The sequence below is a fragment of the Anarhichas minor genome, unplaced genomic scaffold (assembly GCF_050575085.1).
Source record: "Anarhichas minor isolate MPS153535 unplaced genomic scaffold, ASM5057508v1 ptg000042l, whole genome shotgun sequence".
Taxonomy (NCBI): domain Eukaryota; kingdom Metazoa; phylum Chordata; class Actinopteri; order Perciformes; family Anarhichadidae; genus Anarhichas; species Anarhichas minor.
Window position 1 is genome coordinate 5,743,829 of NW_027466488.1, and position 16,818 is coordinate 5,760,646.

Genomic DNA, 16,818 nt, shown 5'->3' on the forward strand with positions numbered 1-16,818 from the left:
GTGTTTATGGGTGTAGCCTTGCTGGTATTTTAGCAACCAGTACACTCAACCTCTCATTAATTTGTGTCAATATGTCTCCTGTCTGTCCCTTTCTTTACCTTTCATTTCCTCTCAGTCCTTCTTTGTCCTGCCCTTCCTCCCTTCTCTCCATAAAAAAACGTTAACAACTTGTGGCTGGTAGTTAATGTGAGACAACATGTCTTGAGTCGGTATGTGCTTGTCTGCAGTGTATACGTCTCAGTGTGCATGACAGTGAGTCCACCCCAGGGAGAGGTATGGGTCTGGGTGTGTGTGTGTGTGTTCTATTTTTAGGTACATCTCAAACAGAATGCATCTTGGGTAAAGGTACGAGTTCAGCCAAGCGAACATGATTTTTAGTGTCAGTTCTATCGCTTTTTTCTTTTTCTTCTTCCTTTCCTCTCCTTTACTATCATCCCTCTTTTCTTATATTCCCTTCTCATTCATCTTCTCCTTCCCTGTCCTTCCACTTCTTCTTTTCCTTCGCTCTCTTACTTTGCTGTTCTGCCAACTGTAAAAATTCTAAAATCTTTGACGAAATGTTTGTAAAAACAAATATACGATTAGAAATTAAGTACTTTCAAGCAATACCATCAAAAACGATGAATTAACAAAAAGCTTTCACCAGAACAAGATACCACTAACTACATTCAATTAGACGTGTCTTTTTTTACTAGTAGAGACTGTAAATGCATCCAGCATCTATTCTTTTTTGGGATTCTATGGATGCTATCTGTCTTTCACTGCAACCCCTCCTCTCCTCTCCTTGTTCTCTCTCGCCTGGAGAAGTGCTTGGTATTCCAGGGATTGTCTGCTCTTCTTTACTCTCTAGTCCAGTCTCCTGCTCTTCTCTTTTTTTCTCACTCGTCTTCTCTTCTCTCTCCTCTTGCTTCTTGATGCACCTTCTTTCTCACTTCTGCTCTTCTCTTCCACTTGTTTGCATCCTCTGTTCTCATTTCTCTTCCACATATTTTTTTCCTACTGTTTCTGTCAGTAACTAAGCGTTGGACTTTGGTTGTTAGTCTGTGATACAGGCTAACCATGCACAGCACATATAAATATATATATATATGTACAATAGTATGTGCACTACTATGTATCTCCTGCATCTAATGTTATGCTCAATCTGTTTTAAGCATCCCATGCACTTGTATTAATAACAGTAAAGTGGAATCACATCATTAAAAATGTGACCAGTACACCAGTACACAAAGTAGCACTGAAAAAGCAGAATATTGTTTTTACAGTAGCTTTTGTATTCATGATATTTTGTGTATTACAAAATGTTCTTATTCATCTGATGGTGTTATTGTGCGCTGTGTTTTCCTGCATGTCCAGCACCATGAGGTCACACACGCAAGATCCTGAAAGTGTGTTCAGACGGGAAGCAAATCTGGACCATTTCTATTTGTTTACCCAAAGAGCCAATGTACCAACTAGCTGTAAGCTGTAAGATAGCTGGCAATGGACCGACCAACCTTGTCTATGGGTGTGTGTGTGTGTGTGTGTGTGTGTGTTTAGATGAACCTCAAACGGAAGTTTCATTTGCGCAAATCACTAATGAAGCAATGAAGCTTTCATCAAAAAACGTCTGGCATGAGGATATCAACTTTTATTCTTGGCTTCAGTAACAGTACCTGCAGGATATACGTTTGATAAAGTGTAAATAGAAGAAGCTTACGACACTAATTATTACTGTAGAAGTAAAATTGTATTGCGATGTGGTAAGAAACTGCCTTACTTGTTTTTATAGAGAGCCACATGCAATAAAAACCAAACATCAGAGTGTAACAAAAAGCATAAAAAGGTTTGGACAGATGTCCAGTTCAGCTTCAGGTGAGAGCTGCATTGAATCTTAACAAAATATGCAGACTTTGATAGGAGAAAACCCAATTTAAGATTTAATTGTAGTGCTCACACTATTGCAGTACCTGTAAGGCCGGCATGACTTTGTAAACAGTGCTCTTTCAAGCTGGTATTGAGGGGGGGGGGGGCGTAGTCGTTGTGACGTCACCCATTGATTTGTGAACTGCCGTTTTGAAGCCTTGAGTTCCAGATATTGGCCGTTGCCATGATTTCAGGGCTACTAATCGAATGTATTAGATTGCATTAAATATATTTAGGTGCACCTAATAATCTGGCAACTGAGCAAAATAATGTTTTGCTCTGACAGAATCTAAAAAAGTATTCATAATGACATGAATGTGTACCTGGTGATGAAAGATTAAAAAATCTGAAATGTAGCAAGTATGTTAAACTGGGCGTGTAGTGCCTCCTCCCCTGCTCCCTACACTCTTTAAAACATGCCAAGAAAAACAAACAAGACAGAGAACAAGACAGAGTGAATGCCACTGCCAGCACTGCAGTATTCTGCTATAACGACATGCAGGAAAAAAATCATCGCATTGCAATTCTAATAGTTGTTTTTTACTGGATTCACAGGAATTAAATTACCAAAAATGTCAGGTACCATGACGAGAATAATAACTCCTGGAAAGGTTAAATGTTTAAAAGCCTTTGTTGAAAAATAATATTATAGATCATTTATACTATATATTATTTCGAATTGTAGCAGTCAGAAGTCTGGAAGTCTGATTAAGCTTGTGGGTAGTTTAACATTACAAAGATTTCTCCATGTCAATGGACCTTGAAACAGCTACTATCAAATATCAGTAATCGACTCGGTATTGGAGTAAGAAGAAAATCTCCATCTCCAGTGACTATCACCCATCTGTGACCCTCTATCAGGTCATGACTAAGACTTACAAAAACATATGACAGGAAAACACAATATGACAGGAAAAGGGCCAATTTGTCAAGAGAGGGATGTCCAGGTTATACAAATGTTATTAAGATATTCACTGAAACCATGTTACAACCACAATTTGATGACAATAATCTGCCTCTTTCCCTTGGATAGCACTGATGTGTTAAAGATGTAAGGTGTGAGACAGAGCCAGAGTTGACAACTGAGACAGTGAAGGCCAGAGAGAAACTGAAAGCATGACTAAGAGTCAGAGAAAGCGTAGCTTAAATGACAGTAAGCGAGCACTTTCTGTTTCGAAGATTTTCACACAGATTTTATAAGCTCTGCTTATCACCAGGGAGAGAAACACAGAGGATAAAATGTGTACGCACAGATATAAAAATGCTACAGAAATCCTTTATCTCTGTACCCCAATTCCCATTACGTTATTAAAGTGCTACTGGACTGAATTGCATTGTAACTTGAGATAGGGACTGCCATACGAAAACCTAAACTTGGGGGGTCCCATGTCACAGTGTAAGATAAAATCAGTTCATGATAAATCTCAAAATGTTAACATTTCTGAAGTTCACTGAATGTAGCATAAATCTCTTGGGTCAGCAATGTGATAATCAAATGCACAATGTGTGGTGTGTTAAACAAAAACAAAAATCCAACTGGCAGACCTCGGTTCAAAAGATAAGCTCCAGTATGGGCCTGTGTGACATTCAAACACACTATTTCCGGTATAATTTTGAGCAGGAAAATGAATACCACTACAGCATCGGTAGCCTCGCGAAATCCCCTTCATGAATCACCAACTTCAGTGTTTAATGGCTGGCATGCCACCCCACCAGTCTGTGTGGTACGCCCTCCAAGATTAGGACTCAATTTAGAGCTGCACCAGTGGTAGCAATACTGGTTCGAGAGACTCGCCATGTTGAATCACTGAACTTCCCTCAAACCTGAACGGTGGGCCATGAATGAATTACACTAAGTGTGTCCTAAATCAGCTTAGGTTATTTGGAGACTCGAAATTGCCCGTAGGTGTGAATGTGAGCGTGAATGTTTGTCTGTCTCTCTATGTGCCCTGCGATGAACTGGCGACCTGTCCAGGGTGTACCCTGCCTTCGCCCAATGTCAGCTGGGATCGGCTCCAGCGCCCCGCGACCCTGAACAGGATAAGCGGTTTGGATAATGGATGGATGGTGTCCTAAATCAAAGACTGGATCTTTTTTTATGGACACGGCCCATGATGGTGAGACATACAGTAGTTCCATGATACCTGAGCTTTTATAAGTTCTGAACCTTTACCTTTAATTCGATGGATGACAAATGGCAAATAGTATTCGGGGTTAATGATTTCCATCCCTGGTGTTAAAAAGAAGAATAAACATGGAATTTGAGCTGGGTCTCCATCATTTACCCATCGGGTTGCTTTAAAGATATACCAGGGATAGATGACCATCTGAATGCTAATACCTGGAAAATACAACGTGGTCACATGATGTCTCTGCACTTTATAAGTTGAGAAATCAATTAAAGGCTTCTCAAACACATTTAGAGAATCCTTTCATATTAATTCATAAAGCGCATCATCACTAACACCATAACAATTCTTGGTTATTTCTATATTTTTACTGTTCTTACATTACTTTGAATGTAACATACGACAAATGTAAAAACTCTTAATAACCTTCAAACTGACCACAGTATAGCCTTTTGGTAGTCTTGAACCTTTATCAGAGGCAAAAAGAAAACAAAGCAGCATTCAATTCAATGGTTGATTTAATGGATTTCAGCACAAGAAGTGATAATTTTAAGCTAAATGATGAGGTTGTTGCATGAGCTCCCCTTGTGCCAGCGAGAAAACGGAATTACTTGAGAAAATTTAGAGATTAAGGTCTTCTTGTTAAATCTGAATGGACTAATAATTACAAGGAGACATCCATTGGAGATGTAAAAAGGATTTCTCTCATGCAGACCTATTCTCTGGTTGGACGCTGGATGAAAAAGAACATTAATGGATGGCTACATGTTTAGCTTAGTTGTTTTTTTCCCCTTCCTTTTTTGTTATTTTTCGTTTTCTCCTTATGTTGAGAAGATATCTGTTGTATAAGCCCCTGGCTTCTCCTATCACATTTCTTTCTTTCATTATGTGGATTTTATGAAGTCTTGTGTGTGCAATTAAAAAAATAAAAGTCTGGAGTGGATTATGTGCTGCATATAGGATCCAAGTCTAAAAATATAAGTCTGAGGTGAGAATGCTGATGTACAGTTTGGCAGAAACTCTTCTTATGCACCCTTAACTCAAATCTAAATGTGGTCCGATATCTTTAGCTGCTCAAGAAGAGCCGTCCTAGCCAACAAAACAACACTGTGGATTTTCCAGGTGAGAGTGTGAGCACATTGGCTCCGACAACATGCTTTGATGACAGTGGTATCACCCTTGAACACACCTCTGCTACCCCACCATTGACACACGCACACGCACGCACACACACACACACACACACACACACACACACACACACACACACACACACAGCGGGATAGTTGACATTGCTTCGATCGATGTAGCCGACTACTGCTGGCGTCAGTAACAACAGTGTTATATAACACACTCCCACAGTGAAGAGCTTGCTATGGCGTTCCAGTCAATATGGGTTAATGGTGTAACGGACTGCTTCTACCTTTCCTTTCTCACTGTCGCTCTTTCACTCTCTTTATCTCTCCAGCACACACACACACACACACACACACACTCAAATATGTAGCAGCACCTGACTATCCAAGTTGACAAATCCACCAGTAGTCCTTCCTTCCTTTAATGATCTGCTGTGTTTCCTCTAAGACGCTTCCCTGCTGAATCCATTGGCTTTGACTAAACCTGCCAACCTATTATTCTCAATGAAGGGCACACAGATACTGATAGGAGCAGGGGATAACAGATCGATAGTGAGCTAAAATAAGCTCTGCATTGGTAACGTAGAATTGCAGTAAATGTCAGTCGTAATCATAATCATTGATATCCTGCTGAGAAAAAAAAAACAACACTTTTCAGAAAGGTAGAAAGTGTCATTTTGTGTGTTTCATGTATAATTTGTCTCAGTTGGTGGTGGCATCATTTCCACTTATATGAATAGATATTGTATGGTTGTATTTCATAAAAACCTGCACACACTAAACAGCTGAAATTATGTGTTTTCATCTGCATGTAATGTGTGCAAGCGTGCTCTAAAGACATCCTATTATATACATCAAAGCAATGTTCTTCATATTACCAATCCCATTCATTACCGTCATCTAAACCATTTCAACTTCAAACAGCTAATATTCTACATGTATATATAACCCATTTCATCAGTATACATGCAACCCTTCAACAAGCTAATCAAAAGGAAATCCAAATGAATTGATTAGCCTTTGGCATGACTGAGACTTGTTTACCCTCCGACTTTCACTCAAATGAATTGAGTCTGTGTTGATGTAGCCAAATCTACAAGCTCAATAATTCTCTGACCTAATGAAAACAGTTATTATTGTAAATCTATAAATGCTAAACATAGAACACAGGCATTTCCCTACATCAGAAGCTACAGCGTGTTCAGAAACAGAAGTGTAGCTAATCATTACATGGTGATTAAACTATCCCGACAGATTCAAAAGTATAATGATGAAGTGTGATGTGTGAAGTTTAGGAAACATTGAGTGGAAAAGATGTCTTATGCAAGTCAAAACTGCTGTTATCCACTGGTGCTTTTGAGCAGATGGTAAAAGCATGTTTTAGATATTAAAAATGCATTTGTCTTCATGGATACACAACAGCAGCTTGAGCACATTGGCTGATGATCTCTGAACCTTTATAACTGAACCTCCTGCAGTTTTGGGTTGATCGTATTATATATTTAGCTCACACTTAAATGTATATTGCTTTCTTTAGGTGGGCCTTTCTTAGGTGGCTGAAATATGTTTTGCTGCTGCCCCCGTCCACAGCAGTGCTTTGCTTTGCTTTGCTGGTAACCCAGTCTGCTTCTCCAAACCAGGGGCGCACCACCACCTTATACTGTAGGCACCCACACTATCCCTTTGAAGGGGAACTCAAAACAGAAAGCATTTTTTTACTGGCGTGTTTGGTAAAGAGCCATCTGAACAGGAAGTCCTGTCATGCACACAGTGCTTTCGATATTTTGTTAACTTATTAATGGTATCTGTAATGATTGATCAACTACCTGAAACCTCCATCCATCCATTTTCCACCGCTTATCCGGGGTCGGGTCGCGGTGGCAGCAGGTCAAGCAGGCCGACCCAGACCTCCCTCTCACCGGCAACATGTTCCAGCTCATTCTGGGGGATCCCGAGGCGTTCCCAGGCCAGCTGGGAGATGTAATTCCTCCAGCGTGTTCTGGGTCTTCCCCGGGGTCTCTTCCCAGTTGGACGTGCCTGGAAAACCTCCAGTGGGAGGCGTCCAGGAGGCATCCTAATTAGATACCCGAACCACCTCAGCTGACTCCTTTTGACGCGAAGGAGTAGCGGCTCGACTCCAAGCTCCCTCCTGATGACCGAGCTCCTTACCCTATCTCTAAGGCTGAGCCCGGCCACCCTACGGAGGAAACTCATTTTGGCCGCTTGTAGCCGCGACCTTGTCCTTTCAGTCACGACCCAGAGTTCGTGACCATAGGTGAGGGTAGGAACGTAGACCGAGTGGTAAATTGAGAGCTTTGCCTTCCGGCTCAGCTCCCTCTTCACCAAGACGGTCCGGTGCAGTGCCTGCTTTACTGCTGCAGCTGCACCGAACCGTCTGTCGATCTCCCGCTCCATCGTATCCTCACTCGTGAACAAGACCCCGAGATACTTGAACTCCTTCGCTTGAGGTAGGCACTCCGTCCCCACCTGGAGGGAGCAATCCACCGGTTTCCGGCAGAGAACCATGGCCTCAGATTTGGAGGTGCTAACTCTCATCCCCGCCGCTTCACACTCGGCTGCAAACCGCCCCAGTGAATGCTGGAGGTCACGATCCGAGGAGGCTAACAGGACCACATCATCTGCAAATAGCAGAGAGGCGATCTCGAGACCCCCGAAACTGACGTTCTCCGCCCCCAGGCTGCGCCTAGATATCCTGTCCATGAAAATCACGAACAGGACCGGTGACAAAGGGCAGCCCTGGCGGAGGCCAACACCCACCGGGAACGTGTGTGACTTATTGCTGAGAATGTGGACACAGCTACTACTGCAGTCGTACAGAGACCGGATCGCCTGTTGTAACGGGTCCGGCACCCCATACTCCCGCAGCACCCCCCACAAGACCCCCCGAGGGACCCGGTCGAAAGCCTTCTCCAAGTCCACAAAGCACATGTAGACTGGTTGGGCAAACTCCCAGAACCCCTCCAGTAGTCTTGCGAGGGTAAAGAGCTGGTCCACTGTTCCACGGCCGGGACGGAATCCGCATTGCTCCTCTTGAATCTGAGGACTTTCGGACTTACTACCTGAAACCTTATATTTGAAAATCACCCTCCAGATACTTTTTAGTCAGTCTACCGAAATCCCTAAGTACATATTCAAATGATATCACAACTTCATCTACAGTAGTGAAATGTGCTGCAATTGGATATTTGCAGCCCTCTGAGATTTAGCAAGGAAAAACTGTGAAGTAAAGGCACCACTAAGAAAACTATCTGGCCAGAGGCATTGGAAAAAACTCAAGATTAATACATCTTTCTTATGTGTAACATCATGTCTAAGGACCCAAAATCCCCAAGCAGGAGGCTGCGATCTTTTTGCATCTCTTCCAATGGTTGGTGGCTAGAAGGGGCTCTGGCCACAGTCTGTGCAAAGCCTTGCATCAAGTCAGCAAGATTTGGAAGCTCCTAGAAGTGTTCCTAATGGATTCCACACCAGTCTACACAGCGGAGCGAAGGGGAGAGAGAGAGAGAGAGAGAGAGAGAGAGAGAGAGAGAGAGAGAGAGAGAGAGAGAGAGAGAGACGAATAGAAAGAGACACGGTGGAAAGGCCAACACCAGAGGGGAGGAACGTCCTGCAATTTTACAGATATACACACATTCAGGCATGGGCACTCACACATTACATGTTGTAATGCTTTGTAAAAGTGACACCCCATCATAACCTATACATGGTGGTGACATGGTTGAGTATTACCATAACAACAAGAAAAAACAAACATAACTGTGACCTGTATCACATACACTGGAACACACACACACACACACACACACACACACACACACACACACACACACACACACACACAAGGCCTGCCTCTCTCTTTCTTCCCTCTTATGTATTCACATCTTCTTATCTTTATTCTCCCTCTAATGCTTTTGTAGAGTGATCCCTTTGTAATCATGTGTGCGCATATGTTTGTGCTTGAGTCTGTATGTATGTGTGTGTGTGTGCCTGTGTTTAAAGTCCCTTTTAAGGCTTTCCAAATCGTGTTTTTCAAAGAAGTCCCTCAACAGGAGAGGAAACTCTGCAACTAGCCGACTGAAAAACGTACACTCGGCCTCTTTCTCTCATCGTGCATGTGTGTGTTTGGGGAGAGTGGGTGTGTGAGGTTGAGACTTTGATGATGTTTCGATTTAGTCTTAAAGTTAAAGGTGGTGCTGGAGTCAATAATCTCTCTCTCTCTCTCTCACACACACACACACATACACAACTGCTGTAGTGTGTTTTGTACATAATTATCAACTGTTTATTAATAATTAAGTTCTCCTGTATTCTTATTCAATAAAACATATTGGAAATAATTGGTTTTATGGTCATTTGTATACAGGCCTTAAAAATGTACCCATTGAAAATACATTAGCTAATACAATGAGATGTAACAGCTTGTCATTAAGTACACAATACTTATCATAATTTGCATTTATATTGTATCATTAGTCCGTCGTTATTTTAAACTAAAAGAGACTGACAGATTTTTTTCTTTTTTTTGTATAGTTCTCTTTTTATCTCATACATCAGAAAATACTGTCAACAATTTTCTCCATGCTTTTAGAAATAAATTGTTATACACACCTATGACTGATATATGAACAAACTCATAACATTTACAGAATATAGATATGGATGAAACGGGGAAGTCTGATGTATGTAAGTGTTACTAAAGTGAAGATTTCTTTTGAGTATTAGAAAACAATTTGTTTTGAAAAAACGGCCTCGAAAGAAATGTATTGTAAAATGACATTTACATACACCACAGGTGAACAGGATAAAACTAAATAACTGATGGATATGAAACCTCCTCAGTTGATCACTACCATTGAGATATTTCTTTTCTTTTTGAAGTTTTATGTTTAAATATATAAATGAGGCATTATCTAATGAATGCTAGCTTTTGGTGAATTTAGGAGAAATCTACACATGCAAATACACAAAGTAGTAAAATAAACATCTAAATCTGTCATTTGGATATTTTCTTTGCACTAGTTTGGTAGATGACATTTTGTAGAATTTTGTAGTCCAAAATTTTTAATTGAAATAGGTGCTTGAAAAACTATAATTTTGCCTGCGGTGCCTCGCCTGCTTGAACCTAAACATTTATATTCTATATAACGTCAGTAAAAAGCACCACAGCTGCTGTGATACACGTTTCTCAACTTAATTGATTCACGTGTAAAACATCTGAAAGAATTTTGAGACTTTACTTTATTTTTTTTCTGAAAAAGAGCTCAATTTATTCAATTTACTGACTTGCGCCCATTTTATACAGTTTTTCCTTCTTTTCTTTTTTCAGTTCGGTCAATATTGTGAACAAGAAAGTGAGGCCTTGTTTCCAGCGGGTTTCTTTTTATAAGTAGCAGCACTTAACAAATGCTCCGAGGAAGTGCTGGTAGTGCTTCTAGTTGCTTAGCGACAATTGCAAACTCATTTGAGGCCAGGCAATCTTTCACTAAAGCTCTAAATATTTATAACTTTTAACATTTGGCACCATGAGTGCTAAACACACGTAAAGCTTCCAGCTCCAGCAGGACTGTAAACCGAAGAATCCTTTACATAAAAAAGAAAATGTGTGGAGAGTGGGTCCTAGTGGACAACCCAGTGCTTAATCTCGTTTCCAACAAAAAACGACAGATCCTGATGAAGCCGCTCAGAGTTTACACTCACCAAGTGATCCCTGAGCACAGAGGCAACAAATGTAAATATTTTAAATGATTCTATTACGTTTTTTGCAGAGGAAACAGGCAGAGATGATGGTTTCAGGAGATGGGAGAATTTCATGTGACAAAAAAAATCATCCATCAAGGTCTCTCTCTCTCTCTCTCTCTCTCTCTCTCTCTCTCTCTCTCTCTCTCTCTCTCTCTCTCTCTCTCTCTCTCTCTCTCTCTCTCTCTCTCTCTCTCTCTCTCTCTCTCTCTCTCTCTCTCTCTCTCTCTCTCTCTCTCTCTCTCTCTCTCTCTCTCTCTCTCTCTCTCTCTCCAGCTTCAGGGGAAATTAATTGATGATTATCTCGTCTTGCAGAGCTGGTCTGCAAACTTGCTTTTTTATCAGCAAGGCCTCACTTTCCACCACTTATAGCTTCATTTGGCCCAACCTCCCTCTCTCTTTCTTTCTCTCCATCCATCCCTCTCTCAGGCGACTCTTATCAGTTAGCTATGTGTTCAGATGTATAGTTCAATTTGGCTTCCTTTAATAAAAGGAATAGAACAGAGAAAAGATTTGTTAACTGGTTATGTTAACAGAAGGGGGCTTACAGACTAAAGAAGACAGGGCCGAATAGAATATGTGTTAGTGTGAGTATGTTTAAATGAACAGAGGCAGATGAAAGGGGGGGGGGGGGGGAAGAAGAACCAAGGTGTAGGAGTAAAACAGAGAGAAGAGGGATTGTGTAATTATGAATGAATAATAATATTTTCTTCATTGAAAAACTGTCATTTGGCTAAATCAGCTCACAGAGTTCAGTTATGTGATTTCTTCTGTTTTGTTCTTTTTTCTTTAATTCCACAGGGACATTTGACTGCAGCATGAAGCCATAACGAGATCAGGGACAGCAGCCGATAAAACACAAAGACACAGCCGTTAAAGATAAGCGTCACAGCAAAACATCAACAGTAAGCTAGAAAGAGGTTCGGATTTTGGGTACAGTTTTAGACTCTAGCAAGATCAGAGAAACTGTCTTTAAGGTCATTATCAAAAACACTAAAAAAAAACACCAAAAGCAAAGACATGTGATTCACTGTAGTACAGGGAGAACAAAACAGATTTCTTTGAATGTAACTTCAAAGTTCACAGGCACCGAAGGGAAGTGTCCGTTTAGTGATTTGTAGACTGTAACGATGTATGACTGAACCCACATGTCCACCTCCTGGACCTGTGGACTGAGCCCTTGTGGACCTTGGTCCTAGACCATGATGTGTTCACTGTCATCTTGTCAAATCTGCAAGGGAGTTGGGAGGTGGATAAAAATACTAAGTACTAAGAGACTTCAGATCTCAAAAGGTTATGAATTCAAGTTCCTGACTCTCTAACCAATACCCAAGTATTCTTATGATCATTTCTTAACAGTATTCACATAAGCCATAAATGCAAACTATGTGAAATGTCTCCTGCTTTACATATCTGAACAGAGATAGAGGTCAAAGAACAAATAAAAGAGCATAAAGGTCAGTATGCACAGTAAAACTTTCCCTCCAGTGAACATGAATACTGCTAAAATTATAATCACATCAAATATTCAACTCAGGATCCTCACATCGTAGGTGGCCCCAATGTTTTTCTGGGAAGGATGAAAAACCTTTGCCTGTTTAACTCTGCAGATTCTAACAAGCTTTCATTATTAGAGCTGAACAACTTAAGCAGTGTTTTTGTTTCAAAAGTCATACTGTGGGTTGGTATTAGTTAACAGAAATATTTGAGTGTCATCTTTAAAGTTTGGTTAAAGTTGCAATGTCAGAAGCACTCCCTAAAACTTCTCTTAAATTGTCTGGGAATTTGAGATGCACAACTGATTCATATTTGATCACTCAACGTATTATATTACGCATGGAATTACCGTTTCAATGCACAATGACTTTGTGTTGGTAAATCGTTTTATATGTGCAAAATGGTATGGCATGTGATAAAACACACAAACACACAAACACACAGACATGAATCAATGTTTTAAGTCTGGGACATCAATGTAAGACGAAGCAACACACACAAAAAGACATTAGCAGAAAGACCTGTCGCACATATACATTCACAAACCACATACACATTCACATAAACACACACACACACAATCACAATTACTTCTGAGGCAACAAACACACTTAAGGGTCCCCACAGATGTGAAACGGAACAATGGAAAGAAAAAAATGAAGACAAAGTACTTCCTGGCACTTCCTGGGAAAAGGTTTAATGGCTGTCAGGTTTCTTTTTAACATACACAAACACACAAATGACACACCTCCAGGAATATACACACACAGACTCAATATGCAGTTTGCAGAGATTGATAAAGATAAAACACACTCACACACATTGACACATATACACACAGGGGAGAAAGAGTGTATATCTGGTCTCTTGCATTTGTCTTTGATATTTAGAGTTCATGATTCATAGATGAACTGTTATGCAAGCATAATGGAACATACTGTGTGTGTGTGTGTGTGTGTGTGTGTGTGAATCTTCAAAAGGTCAGTCTTAGAATTTGTGTCGCTTCCCAACAGGCACGCAGACATGGAGCGGTCTTATACTACGTGCATAACGAACACGCAAGACACACAGCTAAACAACAAAAAGCCAGGAAGTCAACGCTCTGAACACGGATCTCTCGATGTAGAAATAAAAATACAATACACATGTATACACATATATATGTTACGGTAGTCCCAAATGATCGAACAGGTATTCTCATATATCAGAAGTAGGCTTAGTTACAAGTGTTTTTATTCGTTTTTAATGTTTTGATGTAATTTATTATCATGCTGCAGCGTTGATGGATGATTCTGCTCTCTCTGTCGGGTTGAGCTCCTCTAACTACACACACGCAGACGCAAACACACGCACATAGACACAAGCACACACACGCACAAAGCGCAAGCAGAAAGGCCGCTGTGGTGAAGTGAACCAGGTGAAGTGAAGAATACTCGAGTTGACGGCAATATAGGCTTGTTACTGGATGTGGAAAAAAATTGTTGCGAGTAAAACGCCAATACTTTATCAATACATATATGTGAACATGTAAACAAAAGTGAAACCTAATTCAATCCATCCATCCCCGCTATGTTTACCCGATCATAGCAAGCACGATGCACGATGTAAGCTCTTTGTTATGCAAACTCTCTGCTGGCTGAGACAAAGCAGCCAGACGGAGAGAAAAGACACGAGGAATGACTGATTGTGATGGATGTCTGTGTTCTTCATTCTTTATAAACTTCACTCATAAGGGTTATTAATATTAACAGTTTACATTTGTGTCCAGTGAGATATTGTGACTTTATATAGTGACTTTATAGTTGCTCTATAAGCAATATTTATATCTATTTTAAATATGAATTCCAATCCTGTTCTGATTGTATGATGTATTTGTTTTTTTAATTATATATATGTAATTATTTAGTCATGTAGAAAAGCAAAGTATTGATAAGAGTAGATAGTTGTACTGAAATCCTAATGATAACTCTCCCTAGCTGAAGGCCACCGTAGTTCTCCAACATGCTTGGAAAGGGAGGCATGAGCTGAGGGGTGTTTAGATGGTTGTAATCTGCAACCAACCACTAGATGCCGCTAAATCTTAAACACTGGGCCTTTAATGTACTCCTTAAAGCTCACCGTTATATACAAACTTGCACCTTGCAAGACATCACTACTAACTCAGAAAGTGTCTGTGCATCATGGCCGGCACTCAAACATCACTATGTGCATTCACACATTGCCTTACCTTCGTATACAGCTTTGAAGCCCTGCGCACTGACGGCAAAGTCTGTGGTAAACCACAAGGCCAATATAGATCCACTGCTGACAAGAGGGGAGGGCAGCATGAATCCTGACAACCTGAAAAAAGAAAAGAAATGTCTCTGAAACACAGCAAGACAGTTGACTTTTGAAACAAACAATAAGGCAGCATCACACATGAAACAGCAAAATACACAAGTATCTGCAGTAAAATATAATTGTGCTCATTGGAGATGTTGTGGTTAAGACCCACAGCCCTGAAGCCATAGTGATTCCTACTGGCCTGAGATCAGGTCCCTCCAAGACCTTCTACTTTATGTTATCCTGACTCTGCACCACTCTTAGGTCAGCTATCTTCCTCATTGAAGAAAAGGAGTGCAGGGAGTGATTTTTATGTCACTCTCTAAAAATAAACTATTTGAATTTGAAGCGCCACTGAGCTACAGTGCACAAGATCCACTGTTCATAACAACCAACCATGCTGTTAGCACAGACACTCTGAAATACAGAATGAAAATCCCAAATAAAAACATGCTGCAACTGAATTATTTACACTTTAACAGTGAAACTAATGTGATAGGAAAAGTTTGGTGTTGTTTGACCCTGATACAGCAAGGTGAGCACTTGATTACGCCCCTTGATTTTTAATTGAGAGGTAATGGTTAAACGATTAAGGGAGGAGAAAAGGGAGGACACAACACAGAGCTGGAATTCAAAAAGATGAATAGTGTATTGAATTGCCTACTGTACATAATGAAGCCAGCATAATGTAGATTAAAGCGTTACAACTAACAAACAATACAATGGAGAAACTAATATGTGATATTCATATTATGACTGGAAGTTCTGGTATGGACAATCATCTCCAAGGTTAAGTCAATGTGAGCTAAATAACTGAACTTGCTGCAGAATAGAAATGCATTAGACAGAGATGCAGCTTAAAGCTACTACAAGGAACATTCATTTTGTGTTAATTTCTGCGGTCTCTGTGGACAGAAACGGTAGTGTATTCCGAGCACCAGATTCCTTTAAAAAAATGTTTTTACTACAACAGGATCTGACAAAAAGCGACATTGAGCACACTCACACACACTAAAAGGCACAACAGCTATTTAAACAAAGCACAGAGAAGCTGGGATTACAACACACACAGTGCAACTTCCTTTTCTGCTCAGAATGAAGGACTTCAACTATCTTGTGAATTTGAAGGTTAAGTTATCATGTTTCCAGTATGTCTACAGTGTCCAAAGCCCAAGCCCAAATCCCCCCCCCCCCCCCCCCCCCCCAAGCTCTGGGTAGAAAGGCTGAACAACATGCAGGGGACCAAAATACCACTAGAACCACTGCTATCTTGTATTGAAAAGTGCCAGCTGAGATGATTTTAAAATCTGGTCAGATTGCCTGTGGATAGCTCTCTGTGGATTTATTCTGGACACTTATCACTGGGAGGAGACCTTGGGCCAGAACAAGAACCCACTGGAGGGAGTTTTCTATGTGGCCTGAGAACGGCTGGATCTCCCCCAGGAAGAGGTGCAGACCACGAATGAGGAACTCTGAGGGACTCCTGGGCTACCTTGATTTTCCTGCTGCCACTGCGACCAGACCAAGAACCAGACAAGCAGCGACACAAATAGGAATGAACAGAAAATAGCATGTATTAACTTTTAATATTTTTTCTGTTGTTTTTATATATGCTATGTATCATTTCACTTTTACATTTAACTACGTCACTGTTTAAGCAGGGCAGGAAATGAACAAGCATTAAGTGAGCCTATTTTACTTTCGAGTGTACATGGAAGAGCGAGTAAACTGAAGTACAGAGTCAAGTACTGATATATCCAAATCAGGAGAACAATGATTGGACATCATTTTGATTAATCAATCGTCCTTGGTTCTCTACACCACAAAAGTATGAAAGGTGAGGAGAGACAAAAACTAAAGGGAATGCGAGTAGACAAACATTAACACAGGTTTCAAGTGCTGATGTAATCAAGGCATGATAACAATTAATCTAGTTTCTATGTTAGTGGCAGTCATTTTCTACTAATATTTTTTCATCATTTGAAAGGTCTGCTCGGTCAACCGAGAGGTGGGCTGGGGAGAAACACAAAAAAGGAGAGAATGAAAGTGAGAAGTGGAAAAGAGGAAAAAAT

The 16,818-nt window shown here is 40.6% G+C and overlaps 1 protein-coding gene across 1 annotated transcript in view; it reads right to left on the bottom strand.

The window, feature by feature from the left end:
* Positions 1-16,818, bottom strand: part of LOC142970066 (CUB and sushi domain-containing protein 1-like) — a 362,809-nt gene that overhangs the window by 219,440 nt on the left and 126,551 nt on the right. The window contains exon 3 of the mRNA XM_076110217.1: positions 14,652-14,764. Within this exon, the coding sequence (XP_075966332.1) occupies positions 14,652-14,764 (113 nt within the window). The remainder of the gene's footprint in view (positions 1-14,651; positions 14,765-16,818) is intronic.